Raw genomic sequence first — 20,343 nt, 5'->3', positions numbered from 1 at the left:
ATATAATGTGGTTGATATATTCTACTTTGCTATCACACATGAGTTCTTAGAATTTTATGGGGAACATATTTTTTCATGAAGAAAACAAATGCTAATAACCCACTTTAGTCCAATTTATAGTTAGTTTTATACTTTAAACGTATTAATTCAATTTCCTTTAACGACATCAGTGAAGAAGTTTATTGTTGTTTTGAATTAAGCACAAAGCTATTCAATGAGCTATCTGTGCTTTACTCACCACGAGTATTGAAACCCGGTTTTTAGCGTTGTAAGTCCGCAGACATACCGCTGAGCCACTGAGGGGCGAAAGAAGTTTATAACTGAAACTTGTTTTTCATGTAATGAGCATACTGAACTGCGAGTCCTAAGTGTAATGCCTTAACAAAGCATCTTGCAGACCTAAAACGTATCTATTTCTGTTAAAATTATACATTTTTAACTTTGAAATCCAACGGAATAAGTATTTATAAAATATTAACATTAGCTCTCAATAATATACGTTAAGAATTGCTTCACAGATTTGATAACCAAGTAATGATATACAAAACTCCTTCAGCCAGTTACTTAACCAATTTTTTTCTTCATTTCGCGCAAAACTACACGAGGGTTATCTGCACTAGCCGTCCCTAATTTAGTAGTGGAAGGCTAAAGAGAAGGCAAGTAATCATTACCACCCACCGCCAACTCTTTTACCAACGAATAGTATGATTGACCGCACGTTATAACGCCCCCATGGCTAAAAGGGCGAGCATGTTTGGTGTGACGGGGATTCGAACCCGCGACTCTCGGATTACTGTCGAGTGCATTAACAACTTGACCATGCCGAGCCAACCCATTTTGCATTATTATAAGTGAGGTATGTAAGAATGTCACATTCATTCTTCTTCCTTATCTTAATAAAGTGTTATTCGAATTTTTTCAATTATTTTGAGTATGTACAGTTTTCACGAAATACATGTTCCGGATAATCATTTAGTTGTCTTCACTCTAACTGCTTTTGTTCTGTGTCATTCCTTAAAGTAACATCTATCTGCTCTTTTGGGTATGGTTTAATGCTTTACATTGTGGAAAAATGTGGAAAACATTGCTCTCTAATAGTAGGTCAGGTGATACCTCGCGGTTATAACCACCCTCATATTTGAAATAGAATTAGTGGTAACACGAGAGCGCTAATTGCTCTGGATAAGTCTCAAGTTACCCTTGAAGTAGGTTAAAGTTAGGTTTAAACAAACTGGTATACAATCTCACCAGTATAGTGACTAAAATCAGCTTACTATTCAGTAAGAACGACTGTCAAATGTCCTAAGCAAGTTTAACACAATGTTTATTATTAAATAGATATTAATTGTATCCAGTCTCACAAACTCAGTTTCAGAGAAATATACAAGGATTCTCTAACAGATACATTACCGAATAATCTGTTATTTAACAAACCTATTCCACTGCCCTGAAAAATCAATTTGACTTGAATATAACACAAAGTAGGTAGGAAAATGAAAAGTTTAGTGCAATAAAAACAATTTATTATTGTGCAATATTCTATTTTGTGCTAATACGTGCAATGCCTTTTACTCTTTATTTATATAGTATTGAGTTTTAAAAAAGTTTTGTTATTAAAAAATAACATTTTTCTCAACTGAACGATTTACAGCTAGGAGGAAGAGATGGTCACAGGAGGTTAGAATATTGTTCAAGAAAGTTGATCAACCAGAAAGATCCTCTATCCTGGAAATCAGAATTTTACAAATGCTGCAAGAGCATTCAATGATTGAGGAGCTGCTGACAGCATCTCACTGTTCTCTGTGTACAATCGGGATCTACTACTAGTATAAGATTCAGTTAATGAGCATACCTACAACACTCTATTCATGAAGTTGAGGATACATGGTTCAGGTGATGGCTTAGACGTTGTGAGGGAAAGGCTCTGTTCCTGGCTCGGGTCCCCCTAAGATTTTGTTTATTTTGAATTTTTACGCAAACTTACACGTTTATAATTTAGTAGTGTAAGTCTAAATGGAAGGCAGCTAGTCATCGTCATCCACTGTCTACGTTTGGGCTACTTTTTTTACCAAAACGAGTAGGAATGACTGTCACGTTATGATGCCCTCAAGACTAAAATGGCAAGCATGTTTGGTGGAATATAAGCTCGAACCCGCGACCCTCAAATCGCGAGTTAAGCGCCCTTATCACCTAACCATGCCAGGCCTTTTCTTTTAGAGTCGTTTGGTGTGACCAACTTTGTAAGCAATAGTTTACATACTATAGCTTTTAATATGTGTGTATTTACAAGTTAACATAACAAATTTTTTGTATGTAGAAAAACCAGATGTTTTTAATTATTTTTACTGAAGATATGTTTGTTTGTTTTTGAATTTCGCACAAAGCTACTCGAGGGTTATCTGTGCTAGCCGTCCCTAATTTAGCAGTGTAAGACTAGAGGGAAGGCAGCTAGTCATCACCACCCACCGCCAACTCTTGGGCTACTCTTTTACCAACGAATAGTGAGATTGACAGTCACATTATAACGCCCCTACGGCTGAAAGGGCGAGCATGTTTGGTGCGACCAGGATTCGAACCCGCAACCCTCGGATTACGAGTCGCACGCCTTAACACGCTTGACCATGCCGGGCCCTGAAGATATGTCCATAAATACACGAAGTAACAGTATTTAGTACTATCAATGCAATCATCTGAAAGTTTTCAAATTTAATCTGTGTAACCTCTGAAACATTCTAAATATAAAATTTATCTTAGAATTTTCAGTTATCTCTAGAACCTCTTAAAGGAATGTAAAAAAAAACAAAACGGTAAAACTTTTATTTTATCTGTTACTTTCTGCATCCTAACACTATGTGAACTTGATCAATTTGACCATCCGTGTAGCCATCACAAAATGTACGAAATAAATCTAAATGACACTTTTTTCATTTATAGAATGATAGCTGATAGTAACATAAAACTACAACTGTTTATCCTGTACAACTTAAGTACTGTGACAGTTTACATGTTTCTACTGTTTCGTTGCTCTTGAAATGGTGTCTAATTAATATTCTCGACACAAGTTGTAAATCACTCAGCCAACGTGCAGCTCAAGTTACCATACTGAATGATGCAATGCATGAACATTTCGCGAGCACATCTTATGAAAACTTATGACTATTCATTATCTTACCTAATCTCACTTTATAAGTTTCTAATTTTTACATTTTAGTTAGTTTTATAACAGTGAATAAAATCATGCATGAAAAAAGAAAAAAAATATTACCTTTGACGTCTTTTGTTTTGTTGTTAGCTGGTGATGAAATTTAAGCCTTTTTCATGATGATAGTACAAATATTTTTAGAAGCACAACGAGTCTTTTTGGTTAGAACAAAGTGTTACCAATAAATGCAATATTTAAAAAGTTGATAAAAAACGGGTACCTAGATCGTTGTACACTTATAGATATTTTGAAGAAAAAAGATTTGCTGAGTAATTAGTAAAGAGACTTTACATTCAGATAGAGTTTTGTTGATAAACTTTTAAAAATAATCAGATAATGAAGTACGTTAAAAATTAACAAGCTTTTTAAATGCTCTGTGTTAGATTATCTAACTAGAAGTATTCTCACTTAGGATTTCTGGTTGTAGGTGATGTATAAATTAGATACATGGTGATATTAAGTAATTTGAATAGGTACTTGCATGTTGCTAAACTTAGTCTATAGATTATAAGTCGATTAAATACTTTGGCTGACAGTCCAATACATAGTCATAGCTCAGTCAGTGCCTACAGTGAACAGATATTATGGGGTATGTATAATATTTGATTGAACATCTATGCAATTTCTTTGCCCATTTCTAATAAAACAATAAGTGAAAATAATTAATGACTTCTAAATAATTTAAACAGTTATTGAAAACACTTCATAAAATATAGATGGAGCCTTCAAACAAATGCAAGTGCAAGAAAACATTTTCACAACACATGCAGCTTTTTGATTGTAAGAACCTTGCATGAAAACAATAAAGGTTAATGAAACAATCTGTGCTTTAAAAATAAATCAAAATATACTGCAATTAGAATAAGCCATAAAATGTTATTTTATTTTGAAACAAAGTGCATTTGTGAGTTGCCAAACACCATCAGGACTATTCATTTGGACACTTAAAACTAAAAGACATAACTTTTTAGGTGCTAAGTTTTTTCAAAAAATTGTTTATGACAGAAGTTAGAAAATTACCCTGGAAAATAACCTAAAATTTTCTATTTTGCAAAGAAATGTCTGAAAAGTAATTATGATTTAAATAAAATGCTATAAACTGAAATACTATTCACATTTCTTTTATACTAATACCACAGAATAAAGGTAAAGAAATTAAAATACAGCCTAAAAACAAAGTTAAAGGTAGCAGCTAAGAGCCAATACTACTTAAATTTATATTTTTTAAATCATAAACATGTAACAGGTAACATGACAATTGACAATTCAAATGACAATTATGAAATTAGTATATATATGTATGTAGAAAAAATATAAAAATTTGTAATCAGTTTGATATCAAGTATTTTATTTAACAAATATCATTCCCAACAGATCAATTGAAACAGACCAGAGTACTTTCAAACACAAAAGCAAAGAAAGCAGATATCTGCATTAGAGCTCATACTTAAAATTAAATTACTGTTGTTTCTTGAATATCTTTGATAAGTTGAAATTATATCTCTAAATATGTTATGATAGTACAATAAAAAAAGAGAATAATTGTAATTTCTACAATTTGTTTTTAGCCCTTAGCAATGTGCTGAAAGTATAATCTTAAATATAGCTATTAGAATCCTATATATTTTCTACAAATCCTCACAGAAATTAGTACAAAAATTCACTACCACACAAAAACAGAAATTTTAAATTAAAATGTGATTAATAACACATGTATAAAGCATAGTAACAAAATTAGTAGTACAGTGTAACACATTATGTTTTAGATTACAACTTACAAAAAGAAAACAAAAAAAGAACTAAATACTAACATACATACAAACATCATTTTATCCTATATTTAACCAGATAAATAACAATAAAACTGTTTTTCCCTATTTTAAAGATACTAAATTATTAAGGACATGGTACTACTTTCAAAGAATAATCTGAATTTGTATGAAATATAAATGAAAATGACCATATATGATAACATAAAATACACTTATCAAAACTTAGGGGAAGAATTACTACATCATATGAATTATTACTGTCAGAAAATCTGATGGTGACAAAAACTCTGAATTGTCTTGCTGCTTCATTAAGAACTTGCATAAAAACCATGTCATTTACTGATATGTTTCCTTTTAAACATACAGACAAAGCTATTCAGAGTATCTAATTAACTATAAGAAACCATGAATGTAAATTATTCCTGGCTAAGAAGAAACATTTTCATAAGTGATAATGATATATTTTATGAGGTTTCTTTTCAGTCCCAGTGATTTATTAACATATATAATGAGGAGTTATAGGTAGGACACAGTATCACTGACACTAAACATTTAACTCAGTATGAAAAATATACTTGTCTTGGCACTCCTGTTTTTTGTAATAATACTGTTAGATTTTTGGATATTTCCTTTATAAAACTAACTTTTCAAAATCAACAACTGCAAACTATGAATGTACAATGGCTTCATGACAGACATAAAAAAGTATCTTAGAAAGTGGCAAAAACTAAATGGCTTCACAACAATAGATGTATCATTATGTTACATGAATTACTGCATTATTATAAAATTTTATTTCACATAAATCTCTAGTTTTAGCTTTCAGATTATCTGACAGAGAACTGTGAACTCAAATGCCAACTGTTTTGTAGGTAAAGCAGTAAGCAGTTACTTATAACACCAAGGATAACATACATTTACTAAATGTGCAAGCTCAAACAGATGTAAAACCCTATTTAAGAAAATGAAGCCATGTTTACTTCATATAACTAGAATTTCAATTTTTGACAATACTTCATTTATATAATTCAAATTTTACATTTTACTTTTATTTTATGGCACAATGTTCATTTGCCTATAAATATTCAACACTATTTGTAAATAAGTTTGCTATTTGGACACAACATTTAAAGAATTTACTTTAACAATACCTTCAAATCATCACATATAAATGTTTACAAATGTGTTTCTACTTAAACAGGACAATAACACTAAACAAACATGTATGACTTATCAATTAAGAGGCTTTGGTGAGAACTGTATTTCATGGTTTGAGCTTAAAGATAGAAAAACATCAAACTACATTTGAAAAGATGAAAACTCAAAACGACCAATTTTTATTACATCAAACAAATGTTAGTATGTAATGAAAGAAAACTCTTAGTTAATCCTTTCCAGCTTTGTACTTCAGAGGTTACAAATCTCATACAAAATAAAAAGCATGCCATGAAAACAAAATCTATAAACTCATAGCACCTGTACTGAAATTAGAGAAATATTTACTTTTACTGTTGTTTCTTAACATTCATTACACAGAGATCTCTTTGGTTGTATAAAAGTAATCCATAAAAACGTAACCAAGCGTAAAGGTTCCCAAGAGCACAATATGTTGAAATTAAAAGCAGTGGCAGAAAAGGCAGTTGTTTGTCCAATCTTAGAAAAGTATGGCCAAAACTGTAATAAAGTTGTAAAATAACTAGTCCTAACAGATAAACTGCTTCAAATTTCTTCAGAAGGGCTGGTTTCAGTACCGGGCCACTGATTCCTAAAAGCACAAGAAAAAACTTTTTTTGACAGTATGAACTAATTAGACGTTTTTGATACTGATCACTTTTGCTGTTTATATCACATCAAAAATTACAAAACCTCATCTAATAGTTCACAACATGTCTCAGATATCAATATAAATGATTTCTAAAATACATGTGGTAGACAAATGTCAAGTATCCTCAGTGTTATTACTACTGGTGTTACATTCCTCTAAGAATTTAAAATTATCTTCTTAACAATTAAGAGATGTTATGGAACATTCTTTAAATAGTTACCTGACTGCAATAGAATTCATTGCTCAATACAGAATTCATTATGAAAGCTGCAAACCTCACTTATGTAAAAAAAAATGCCAGCTTAAAAAACTAAGCAGAAAATTGGGAAATGTTAAACTGCTGTAACTGCTTTCCTGCCACGAGCACAAGGTAAAGCATACAAAATACATGGTTTTAACTTATATTTGATTACTTCTTGTATTCCCAGGCCAGTCAGAAATATATTTAAACTAAAATTTCTCCTATACCAAAGCTTGGCATGAGTTCCACACTGGAAAGGTGTTTAATTGTTATGGTTGATGTTGTTTTATTAATATTATTTTCACTTTTTTTTTTAATGATAATCATTTGTTATCACAGTTAACTGACATTTGTTCTTCTATAGTTTAATATTAATTTGTGTTCAAAATTTTTGTGGTATTTGAGTGTTATCAATGACCCAATTAGCACAGTTCCACATTTTTTTCTTACTATTTTTAACTTTATGAGTATTTCGAAAGTGGTAATTTTCTTTATCCTTCTTTTTAAAAATCTATTTTAATTTCCTCACTGTGAAGGTAACAATCTGAAGCAATACTAATTAATTCCTATCAGTATTTTGAGATAAACATTATTGGCTAAATAGCTTTCAATTTTAATATTTGTAATGAAATAATATGACTGTCAAAACTCCTAAACAGGTTAACTATCGAAATGATTTCTGAAATGCTAATATTTTATTCATAGTTATTCATAAAATTTTAAAGGGACAAAAAACAGGTAATTAGCCCACCAAGTGTTCCTTCAAGCTTCTAACTATAACCATCCCTTACTACTATTGTATTCATCCATTTTTTTTTTTAATTCAGTAAACTTTTCTGCCTCCACCACCATTGAAGGCAGCTCATTCCAAAAGCTAACCACCCTGTTTTAAAAGTAATACTGTCTAAATTGCAGATGACTCACTCCTACACTACCAAAATTTTAATTTATGACCCTTTCTCCTATTGTTTTCATTACAAAACACAACAACTTTTAGTGGATCTACACAATTAATATCTTTAATATTATTAAACACTTGAATCAAATCCTTCTGACTCTTCTCCTCTCCAGAGAAAACAAGTGTAGAGATTTTAATCTCTCTTCATAGGATAATCCTACCATTGCAGATATCATTTTAGTGGCTCCTCTCTAAACCTTCTCCAACAATTCAATGTCCTTCTTGAAGAAGGGAGCCAAAATCTGTACGCAATACATTATATGAGGCTTTATAGGAAACCTATATAGTGTAATAGTATCTCTTGTCTTGTATTTAACACTTCCATACATACTATCTAAAATCCTATTAGTCATATTTTTAACTACAATACACTGTTTATATAACTTAAGTGATTTGTTATCACAACACCAAAACCTTTTTCTTCAACAACAGTATTTAATGTCTTCTCATTTAACTGTAACAATAATTTGAACTGTGATAAACCTACATGCACCTTCTATGAAACGTTTTACACCCTCTGTTGGAACTACTTTCTACATCACTGATTTTACTTAGTCTGATGGCCATGACTGTGTACTGCGAACTACTTTCTACATCACTGATTTTGCTCAGTCTGATGGCTATGACTGTGTACTATTTCCTGATACAGTAATTTCCATTGTAACCCACTTATTTAAAAGATGATGAAGTCACATATCTTTACAAACTTTCCACACACCATTCACTGTTGTATGTAAGTATCAGCTTTCAAAACCATGTGATAAATGTGGTTGCTGCAATTGATTTTGAGGTGTTGCAGGAAGTTTGTGGTTGTTTTACTTCTAACATCAAATCCCTGTTATCTCCATGCTCACTTCTACAAAGAATGTAAAAGGTTCCTTTCATCAAAATATAATATCTGTTGACACTACGTGAATAATCCCCTTAAGGGAACACACTTTCTTCAAAAAATGCTTTGATTTAAAATTGTAGTTTCAATTTGGTCAGTGATGGTACTGCACTCAATAAATTTGCTGTAAACCAAATATGTAAGTGATAAAGTTTCATCTAGATGCAACTGTTTGCATCTGAAACAATGTGTTACTGTATTAGCACACATAAATTCATTATATAAAGTGTAATTAAGCTTTTATATTGTAATTGAAAAATTATCTTAGGTTATAAAATGTAAACTTACCTGAAATACCTTGTAAGACTACGAAAAGTATACACAGAGTACATTAACAGCAATAATATCTTGCCAGGAGTCTCTGAAACACAAACAATAAAGTTTTATTTACTGTATTATATGATAAAAAAATACTATAAATAATTTAAAGAAACTCCCTATCCAATTAAATAGTTTATTATAAGTATGCACAAGCATGTGCAATAGAATGCAAATTAAAATGTGAAAATTATTTCATCACAAAAGAAAACATAAAAAGTTTGTAATACAATATTAGTTTTAATCATAGTTCAATATTTTTTTACAAATCAATATCACAATGAAATAAAATTGGTACATATGATAATCTAGAAAATGTAGGTAATTCTACTACTTTCCAGAGAAAAACAAGTCTTATTACATTTTTTTGGAGAAAGAGAAATTAATTAACACAGGTAATTATTTCAAAATGCTGACAAATTTTTCATTATAATTTTTTTTAATAATATGATATTACCTATACTTATGTAGCAGAAATCATATCTTTTAAATAACCTAGAGAATGACTGTGAAGGTAAGGATAGAATGAACTGCAAAACATCGGTATGCAATTACTAGATGTATGGTTTGTTTTACTGCATGGAAAAAAAAACTGTTTGAAAGTTTAGATTAATTCTCTGCAGACTACATAGCTTTTTCAAACTAAATAACTTACAAAAAATTTTAAAAGGTGGTATGATTTTTGTCTTTTCAGATTCCTGGAAATTTCTCCAATAAAGTTATAATTTTACAAGGCTAAGTTTTTCTTTGTTCTGATTTGAAAAACATTACTTGCAGTTTCACTGTACTTACAATCACATATCTACAATAAAAGCAACTTTTCATTATCCCAAGATTATAAGTAAGTTGACTTTTTTTACAATTATTAATCAGAGGGCTTTATTTCATACATGTCATAAATTTTAAACTAATTTTATAAAACCCACACAGGCACTTAAATAAGCCAATGTCTTAACATAAACACAAACTTAGGAACAGCAGTACTGGTGGTGAAACAAAACTTACTAAGCTGGAGTGAAAAGTTATTTAAGCCAAAGAATTTTCTTCTTCATCTGATTTTCCACAAAAAACTTTTTTTTCCCTATTGTATTGCAACATCAAAATTAATAAAACTACACTTGTATTGAAGTTATAAGGTTTAAATTGGAACCATATTATTAATTATCATTTTGAATTTCCTCCTATTATAAGAAGAAATATAACAGAATATACTTGTAATAAATTACTCACCTGCCTCTTCATGTAATAAGGGGAACAAAGAAAAAAGTGCCACTGGGGTAAGAAAGGCAAAAATTTGAGCATCTGCCATCCACAGTAAACTCAATGGCCTGTTAAATACTTAGTGTCAGTTATGTAATAAAAATCTTTCATATTGGCATGTGAAGTCTTAATTTATTATAATTATCATCAGATTCCATACAGCTTAAATGAGACATGCCAATAATAATCCACATTGATGATAATAATTTGTATTGGAACAAAACATTTTATTACTGAATTAATTTTACACTAAATGGCATGACAAATACTTGACTGTACATGCTTATTATAAAATGGGTTTAGAACATACACATTATCAACCTAATAACTGAAGCAAAGTGAGATACCTTTGCTAGTACATTGTATAAAAATACAAAGACTGATATACAATCTTTTTCAATAAACAGATACCAGTACACATTTTTTATTCATATAAATGTTAGCATTTTGAGTGTATAACTGAAATTACATTTTAAATATTATGCAATATTAATATACTGTTATTTTGTTTTTAACTGTTTTTAAATTTTGATAAAAAAGGAAAAATAAAAACTATCAGGAATTATTTAACAAATGTATAGATATGAAAATATTGTAAAGTGCATAAAATTCGAAATACATTCAGAGCAAAAAAAATATTTTACAGCAAAAGATTAAAACTTAAAGAAACAAACTTTTATTTAAGAACAAACATCATATTGGAATGAAGAATAAGCATAATTGAACAAGGTTGGTTCACATACAATTTTGTTTGAAAAATTTGTAAAAGTTATAGTGACTTCTAAAGGTACTTCATTTCATATACGATTTCATGAACTTACATGTAAAAAGATATTAAAATAGTGAAATAACTTCAAACTACTGATATTCCCAACACCCATATACTGAGAAAAAAAAAAAGACATAATTCTCAATAGCCAGCACTTGAAATTCTTTTAGATATGGTTAGAGCAAAGTAATCTGTGAAACTTTTTATTTTTTATCAGTTATATTTCTGTGCACCAGCAATACCAAACATGGGGTTGCATATGCTGGATTTGACTTTATTACTCAAAAGGATTTCTACCAACCTATCCTCAAACTTATATTATTTTAGAGGATTTAAGTACATTAATTAAGAGGCCTTGGGCATGGTCAAATACATCAATTGAAAGGGTCTGACCTCCTAAGTCCAAAACTGTAATTAGAACTCAATTTAGTCAAGAGATGATGGAACTCTGAGCTAAAAGTTTGTACATGAAAAATAAACCCAACTCTGAGCCATTCTATGTGCCACAGATATAAATATAGAAAGCTAACAAGCCTGAACTGAATCATTATTTGGCACAAAATTAATCAGTTAAATTCACTATGCATCTATAACATATTTTCAACAATATAACCAAATATGCAAATATTTAAACACAATAATAATTTTTTCTAATATATGTTGAACACAGAAAATATTTAACAATTGTAAAATGAATAATGAATGAGTCATTAAAATGTTGAGAAATATTAGATTTGAAACATGTACATTCTCTAAGAGAAAGGGAATACAGCAAAAGAAAAGTAATCAAAATTTATGTTTTTCATGGGAAACATCATCTAGAAAGGTGAAGAATATTATATAATAAAAAACTGTATTACACACTATAAGAATGAAAAACAGAAACTGTTTTGATTATATATTATGATAAAATAAATTACGTAATTTACTAAATAGATAATTTGGCTGAACACTGGAATTATAAATGTGCATTATAAGAAAAAAAAAAGGACACTAAGGATTTAAGTTTTAATATAATACATAACTACTGTCATAAAGCTGTCATGTAGTTACCTAAGAATAAAGATTATTTAAACAACATTGTAAAATAATATCATGTTACGTGGCAAAAATTATTCTACTTAAAAAAAATTAATAAATAGGAAATAAGACGCAGAAAAGAGCCTATAATTTCTAAAATAAAGAAAATATAGGCAACAAAGGGAAGAAATGCAGAAATATCAGAACAAGTATGATAAGAACACAAGTACACAAAAAATACTTAAAGGAATATGAGTAAACATAGTAGCTTAGCAACAGAATTAAATACACTAATTCAAACTTTTGAAGAAGGGGTGTTGTGCAGTCATGTTGCTATTAAAAACTGCTTAAACAAGGACAACTAATCAAATTGGGCAGACATATAACTAAATGATCTATACAGACAGCTTACTTTGGTAATAAGCTAATCATCATTTATCATCAACATTTTACAGCAGTTAATTTACTTTGACACATTTGTTCTGATAGTGTTTCAAATTTGGAATAAATATGACTAATCAATGTGACATCATCTTTATACTAAAAATTTCAAGCAATACTGGTTCCTTACAACAATAACATGATTAGATTTTCATAGTTTCTTTCAGAGAAAAAAGGTTCATTTTTATAAGTTACAGATATATGCAGATTTCTCAAATGTACTCACATTTTACAAAATAATTTGTACATATAAAATTTTAAAAACTAGATACAGTTATAACTTTAGAATAAAAACAAACAAACAATACTAAATGGACTTTTTCTCCATGAGAAAACAGCACAAAAAGTGAAAATTTTCATTCCAAATAAAATGCTACTATCATTAATACTCACGTTAATGGCAGAAGAACTAGCAGTATAGCTTTCTCATGAACATGCCATCCATACAAAAATGATCCAAATGCACACAGTATCACACAACGTAGAAATAACCAGGGATTACCTGGTTTTTGCCACAGGTTCCACAAGGCTGGCTAAAATACACAAAATCTAGTCACAGACACATAGTTAGAGATGCAATAAAATTTTGTTACTTATGTAGTTCAATCTGCTACAGCAAAAAGTCCTATAAACAAACTTCAGAAAAATAATTTACACCAGCTTTTATATAAAGCTTAAGTTATTAACAAAATATAACAGAGAACTGAAATTTAATATATTTAAAAGTTATGCATTCTGTAATTTAAAAATCTTTTAACTAACTATTTTACCTGAAAACTTCAGTGTGTTTTTACAAATTTTCACTGATATAAGGTTCTAGTAGTAAAAATACATACAAGGATTGAAAGAATAGTTAACACCATAGTTGTAGTAGGTGCAATGGATGGTAACATCACATGCTCATATTCCTGGACAAGACCTCCTGTCATTGATGCACTTTGATTCATGTTTTCTGCTTTAAGATTCAATCTCATTGCTGTTGAAGAAAAAATGATAAATTACCCCTCAGTTCGAGAATTTACATTATTTATAATTAATAAACTCCAAAAATTAATAAAAAGGCCAATACTTTCAGAATTTAATTGATATTTTACAAGTATACCAGCAGTAATATTTCTGTATGTTTGATCTGTTGAAGTTTGTAAGCCAATATCTCAATGCAATATTTACGAAATGTACATGTTTAAGTAAATTATATTATTTTTATATCAAAGTTTAAAACTGTGTAATCAAAATATCAAATTGATATGTTACTTTTTATTCTAATTTCCCTGAAAGAGGAACAAAGGCCAACAGAAGGAATCACCAGCTTTAATCACTCTCAACACTATACATTAGTTTTGTTGTCTGTCATCATTCAATAGACAATAAATGATGTCACATTAGGGGTTATTATCATTGTAATTTGTAATGTGTAAAATCTACACATGCTATGAATCATGAGAAAAATTATGCACTCTATAGACTACAACACAGTATGGCATATGAGTTTCTAAATTAAGAAATTTGTTACCCTTAATTTTGGTTACATTTACTCTCTGAAACAGAATAGGGACCCTAAAGACCTAGTTAATAATATTAGTTTTATCTCAAGAAGTATGCTTATATTTGTGTTTGATGTCATTTGAAGTGATAACCAAATATTCTTAAGTATCAATATAGAATATATATTTATTAGTATACTGCTGCCCAAAATCTTAAGGCCAATGAACATAAAGAAAAAATATGCATTTTGCATTTTTAGACTCAACCACTTATTTGAGTAGAGCTTCGAAAGATGAAAATAAGATAAGGGAAAATAAAAAAAAAATAAATAAAAATTTTTAGCATTTAATATGGAAAGTGTGAACACTATGAAATTTGCCTAAATACTAGCTGGTCAAATGTTTAAGACCATATTGAAATGAAGCGTTAATTACTAAACACATAATGAAATTTAGTCGTTCGTGTTCAAGCATTAGCATTTTCAACATCTCGCACTAACATCTCCTGTGTTACATTGGGTAAAAACATGGCAAAGGCTAAAAAGTTGACAGAGTTTGAACGTGGCAAAATTGTCGAGCTGCAAAAGCAAGGTCTCTCTCAACATGCCATCGCTGGTGAGATTGGGTGCAGTAAAACTGCTGTTGCAAATTTCTTAAAAGACCCTGAGAGATATGGAATGAGAATTTCAACTGGTTTTCCCAAGAAATTTTTGCCAGCGTCGAGCAGGAGGATTCGATGGGTTGTCCAGCAAGACACCAGCTGTTCGTCAAACCAGATTAAGGCCCTTATGGACACAGAATGCAGCTCAAGAACAAGGCATGATAAGGATATCCCACTGGAGACATTTTCTACATGACACAGTGGAGGAAGTTCCATCATGATCTGGTGTGATTTTTCTTTCCATCGAACTATGGAGCTTCAGGTTATACAGGGGCATTAAACAGCAGCTGGCTACATTGGCATGTTGGAGAGAGCATCCTTATTGACTGAAGGCCCTCGCTTGTGTGGAAATGACTGGATCTTTCAGCAGGACAAAACTGCAATCCACAATGCCCACAGGACAAAGGACTTTTTCATGGCGAATAATGTGATTCTTTTGAACCATCTGGCGTGTTCGTCTGAACTGAACCCCTTGAAAATGTTTGGGGGTGGATGGCAAGGGAAGTCAAGAAATGGATGTCAATTCTAAACAGTGCATGAATTTCGTGAAGCCATCTGCACCACTTGGAATAACATTCCAGCCAGCCTTCTGCAAACGCTTATATCGACCACGCCAAAGCAAATGTTTGCAGTTATTTGCAATGACGGCCATGCAACTCACTACTAAGACCTCTTGTTGGGCATTTCCTACCCTGTTTAGGACTTTTTTGTGTGGTCTTAAACTTTTGACCAGCTAGTATTAAGGCTAATTTCATTGTGTTCATATTTTCCCTATTAAATGCTAAAAAAGTTTTTATTTTTATTTTTCCTTTCTTTATTTTCATCTTTCGAAGCTCTACTCAAATAAGTGGTTAAGTCTAACAATGCAAAATGCATATTTTTTCTTTATGTTCATTGGCCTTAAGATTTTGGCCAGCAGTGTATATTTAAATAAAGATGTTCAACTTCTCATTAAAATATAATGAGCTTTATATAAAATGTAGTAGCTGAATGGATACTTTTTCTGTGCTTTCTCTTAAAACTACATGTGTAATCATTTATTTCAGTTTTTAACAAACAATAAGATCACTCAAATTCATAATACAGTTCAAAACTTCACACAATCAATAATTACTTTAATAGCCTCTACACTCTCATTAAAAGCTGAACAGAGCATCAAAATACAAATAAAAATGTCACATAAGAGATATGAGCAATCTTACAATTTGTAATGGCATAAAATTTCTAAGATGGCCCAAACCAACAGTAACACCTTTATTTTATGCCAAGACAAGGAAATGGCTAAGCATATACACTTAAGAGAAATGACACTGTAAAGGCAATGACAAATTAAGTGAGACATATACCTATCCAAAATAAATTTAATGCAGTTAAATAGCATTGTGAGACAATATGTTATTCATGCTATCTTGCTAATATTAAATAAGATAAATTTGCTAACATATTTTCATTCACTTCAGATTACTCTTTTCTCTACCAGCTAAACAGTACATGGTCATTAACTGTTTAACCCTAAAATTACCAATGGATTCATATTGAATGCATCATTTTTAAATACAATTTTCTAAATTATTTAGGCACCACATTGCTTGTAGATCCATCATTTAGTTATTTATAGGGCCCCTAATAACATACTAGTAACATAAAAATAACTTATTATCAATATTACAATAACTCCCTGATACTTGGGCATAAACTTACCCCACCTGTAATGTGAACTGTATAAAAACAAGATCATATGTACTATAAATGTACTTCAAGTAATTCTCTTTTCATTTGTTTTGTTTTTAAACTCTAAAAGCTGCTAGTTTAAAAAACTCACAAGAATGACTTCCTATCTATTATTTTTTTCATGTCTAACCAAATAGTTATTCTTCCCTCAATGCTTAGGTTCACATTTCAAAAAAATTTGAAGAGGTGAGAAGGGCCACTGTTTGATTTAGTACATGAGGGATATCTCATAAAATAGAAACGATAGGAGGTTCTTATTTTATATTCTACCTTGTCAACATATTGTGAGTTTCTAATTCATAAGAAACTACAGACTTTGTATTTAGACTTCACAAACATCTACTTGAAACCAAAGTTGCATTCAGTATGTCATGTGACATGCAATAAATTGATATTTCAGTGCATTTTTCAAAAACTTATCTTTAAAATAAGAAATTACCTGATGTATAATACTAAAATTTGAATTATAATCTTCAATTTCATACCATACTTATTGACACAGGTTTTTAAAATAGTAGTTCTATAAAATTTTGAATGTGAGTCAACAAACTTGATGACATGGCCTTTGACCTATGTCAATATGGTTAACAGCTAAAATTTTAACCTCACTGCGAAGTTTCTCACTAATTTCATCAGTACCATTTGATGGTCTGTAACAACTTCCAACTAAAAGTCTTTTCCCTTTACATCCATTAACAGAAACCTAAATTAATTCAATCTTCTTGTTATTGTCTTTTGATATGCTCAACTTCAACAGGATGTAACTCACATTTTACATACAAAGTCACTCCTCTCCCTCTGTTTGGTACTCTATCCCTATTAAATAGCCAGTAACCCTATACTTTAAAGAAATTTCCTGTCATCAAAACCATCTATGTTTAACCATGTTCCAGTTATTCCCATTATATCAAAATCCTCCATTCCTACTAATGATCTAAATAATCTATTTTATTTCTTTTACTTCTAACATTACAATTGTAACAATTAAGCCTATCCTCATAATTAATTTTTTAAAGTCATCTCCTATGCTAAATCTCTCTTTGTCTCTTATTACTTTTGCATTTAGCTTATTCTGGCCCTCACTACTGTCTAGTTCCAGTTAAAAATTTCCATTACAACTGAGTTAATAACCCTAGCAAACAAACCAGCCTCTATCCTATTTAAATGCAAACCAACCATTCCAAAAAATGTCCTTGTTCCATTGAACTGATCCTATAAGACCAACCAGCCAATATGATCATCTTTACATACCAACCTACAACTAGCATTTACTTCTGCTTACAACTTTATGCCCACAGTTAATTCTCAGCAGTATCCTTAGAAAATTATGTCATTTGTCTTCAAATGCCTTTAGCAGCTCCTTGTATTTATTAACTCTCCTGATCTACATTTTCAAACATCATTAGCCTCTATGTGCACAACAAATACTGCATCACTGCTAGTCCCCTTTATTATATCTCTTGCTCAGTTGGTTATATCCTCCACTTGTGCCCCTGCACAGTATAATCTAATTCTTTTCACCTTATTAACTCCACACACTACCCTATCCACATGCTTTGAGAAGAAATCATCTACAACTATAACCTCCTTTAAGTTTACCATCCACGTTTTCTCTGTTCCTTTCACTTCCCTCCAGTAGTTCTTCATTTGCAGAAGCCATAGACTGAAATCTGTTGCTTAATAGATGAGGTTCATTACAGTTACATCCACTATTTGTAGCCCAAATAGTACTCTTTTAGCTTCCCTAAAGTCATGTTTGCAGATGTATTTCTTGCATTTAAAGGTTTTAGCTCCTCTACAGATCCTGCTGCTACTTCCCACAGTTTACCCTTCTCTTTATCAACTATCTTCAATTTCTCCTACAACCTACAAACTCTATATACAAGTTGCACATCTTTACTACTAGCTTCCTTAAAAATACATGCCAGTCCTATGATCCCAAATAAATCCCACTCATTGCACCCACTACACCAAACAAATTGTGAATGCTTAATTTCTACTCTAGTCTTAACCATTATATTTACACTTATAGGCTGAAAATAAACATTCAGTACAAATATCAATAGCCTATTGCTAACACTGTTACTGTTAAGCCAAACATTTATGAACCAATTATATTATTATTGTTTTTTTATTACTACTTTCTCTTCACAATAAAATAACCAAGTTTATCTTTAGTTATATAGAGTTAAGAAACAGAACTTTATTAGAAGAGAACTTTATAACAATCCGGGTTCTTTGAGGATTATATGAGATAGATATCACACAATTTTACTTGTAATTAAGAAAAAAACACCCATCAATAACTAAATAAATGTGCAGTAGAAATTCTTTACATTAAAAAAACAAACAAAAATACTGATGCTGCAAATTGTTTGAGTAAATATATTAGATAAAACTTGAGGTGGAACTATCAATTATTATAATCACATGTAACTAAATAACCCATGAATTTTCTAAAGGAATGTTTTATTATATGAACAGATGTCATACAAATGTAGTTTCTTTCTTCCCCCTCATATACATATTTGTTTACACACACACACACACACACCTTTTCATACATGTAGTGACAAGTTTTATTGAAGTTATATAATGATACAACAAAACAAATAAAACTTTCTCAGCAATTTATCTGCACACTTATTACATAATTTTAAGTTAATTTAATAACCTCAATATTACAATAATAATAAATATGTTTTTTGTGCTAACCTCCAATATATGTTACTTTGTCAGCAGTGTTATACAAGGCCCAGAAATTAGGAGCCCAATATGCATGGCTCAAACCTCGCTTGAAAGGGAAAAGTCTAGATAACACTTGAGGAAGCTGTCCCTGTGGAAAAAAGGAAATTTTCCATTCTTCAAACAAAAACTAATTAACCATTTTTATGCTGCTGGCATTACACTGGATGGAATCTTTCAAAATTACTTAATCCAAACAAATACTAATAAAACACATATGAAAAGAAAATTTTGAAATTGCAACATTTAAATTTATAATTTTAAGGAGAGAATCAGAGAGAATTTTTCAAAACATGATGTCCCTATAAAACACAGTGTAACTGGGCTGGAAAGAGGAAATAACGACATCAACCTTGTTTGAAAGAAAAACAAAGTCTAAAAACACCAAGGATATGGTCACAGCTGACGCTTCATTGGCAATTCCCTAGCAGATCTTGGGGACAAAAGCCCTGTTCAAAACCACTTTTCACCATTTCATTTTGAGTGTGTCCAAATAGTACCTCTTGACTTTTCTGCAATTCTTCTGTCGGTATTTCAACTCTCATATAACCAAAATGTTTATAAGCTGCTCACTACATATTGCATCATAGCATGAAATTTTAATGGACTCCAAGAGTAATTATTGTACCACTGATGACATTTTTCATATGTGACTTGTTACCTTATCAGGATCTCTCCTGTAGCCAACAAAGTCATGATACAATGTTTTACAAAAACTTGAGTGTAAGAGCCAGTAGAGGCCCTATTAGTAATTTTAGCATTAACCAATTTTGATAGAAAAGAAAAACATTACATCAAGTTGTTATATTATAAAAGATCCCTACATCAAAAATACAGAGCACAACACTGTAGATATTTTGCACCATAATCATAACAAACTGGAATTCCATTTGATGATTTTTCACCAACATCCACTTTTGATAATTGGTAGAGTATCTGCATTCATAATTTTCAGTTTGTCCTGAAACCACTAACCACATAAATTCTTAAAATGCTATCAAAATTCTCATAAGGAGGCAGTGGTTTT

General features: G+C 30.6%; 1 protein-coding gene across 4 annotated transcripts in view; it reads right to left on the bottom strand.

Annotated features, from left to right (window-relative positions):
- Positions 1 to 4,533: 4,533 nt before the first annotated feature.
- The window catches only part of xit (ALG6/ALG8 family glucosyltransferase xit), a 55,237-nt gene continuing 39,427 nt past the window's right edge, over positions 4,534 to 20,343 (bottom strand). For 2 of the 4 annotated variants that reach the window (XM_076484273.1, XM_076484275.1), the window contains 6 exons: positions 19,287 to 19,407; positions 13,532 to 13,671; positions 13,089 to 13,228; positions 10,436 to 10,533; positions 9,176 to 9,248; positions 4,534 to 6,739 (listed from right to left, as the gene is read on the bottom strand). In XM_076484273.1, coding sequence (XP_076340388.1) covers positions 6,694 to 6,739; positions 9,176 to 9,248; positions 10,436 to 10,533; positions 13,089 to 13,228; positions 13,532 to 13,671; positions 19,287 to 19,407 — 618 coding nt within the window. In that variant the 3' untranslated portion in view covers positions 4,534 to 6,693. Of the gene's footprint in view, positions 6,740 to 6,785; positions 8,855 to 9,175; positions 9,249 to 10,435; positions 10,534 to 13,088; positions 13,229 to 13,531; positions 13,672 to 19,286; positions 19,408 to 20,343 lie in introns of those variants that run through there. The other 2 variants (XM_076484271.1, XM_076484274.1) reach the window with 2 other exon arrangements.

The sequence above is a fragment of the Tachypleus tridentatus genome, chromosome 13, assembly GCF_004210375.1.
Source record: "Tachypleus tridentatus isolate NWPU-2018 chromosome 13, ASM421037v1, whole genome shotgun sequence".
In the NCBI taxonomy this organism is placed as follows: domain Eukaryota; kingdom Metazoa; phylum Arthropoda; class Merostomata; order Xiphosura; family Limulidae; genus Tachypleus; species Tachypleus tridentatus.
This window is presented reverse-complemented; position numbering and strand designations above follow the sequence as displayed.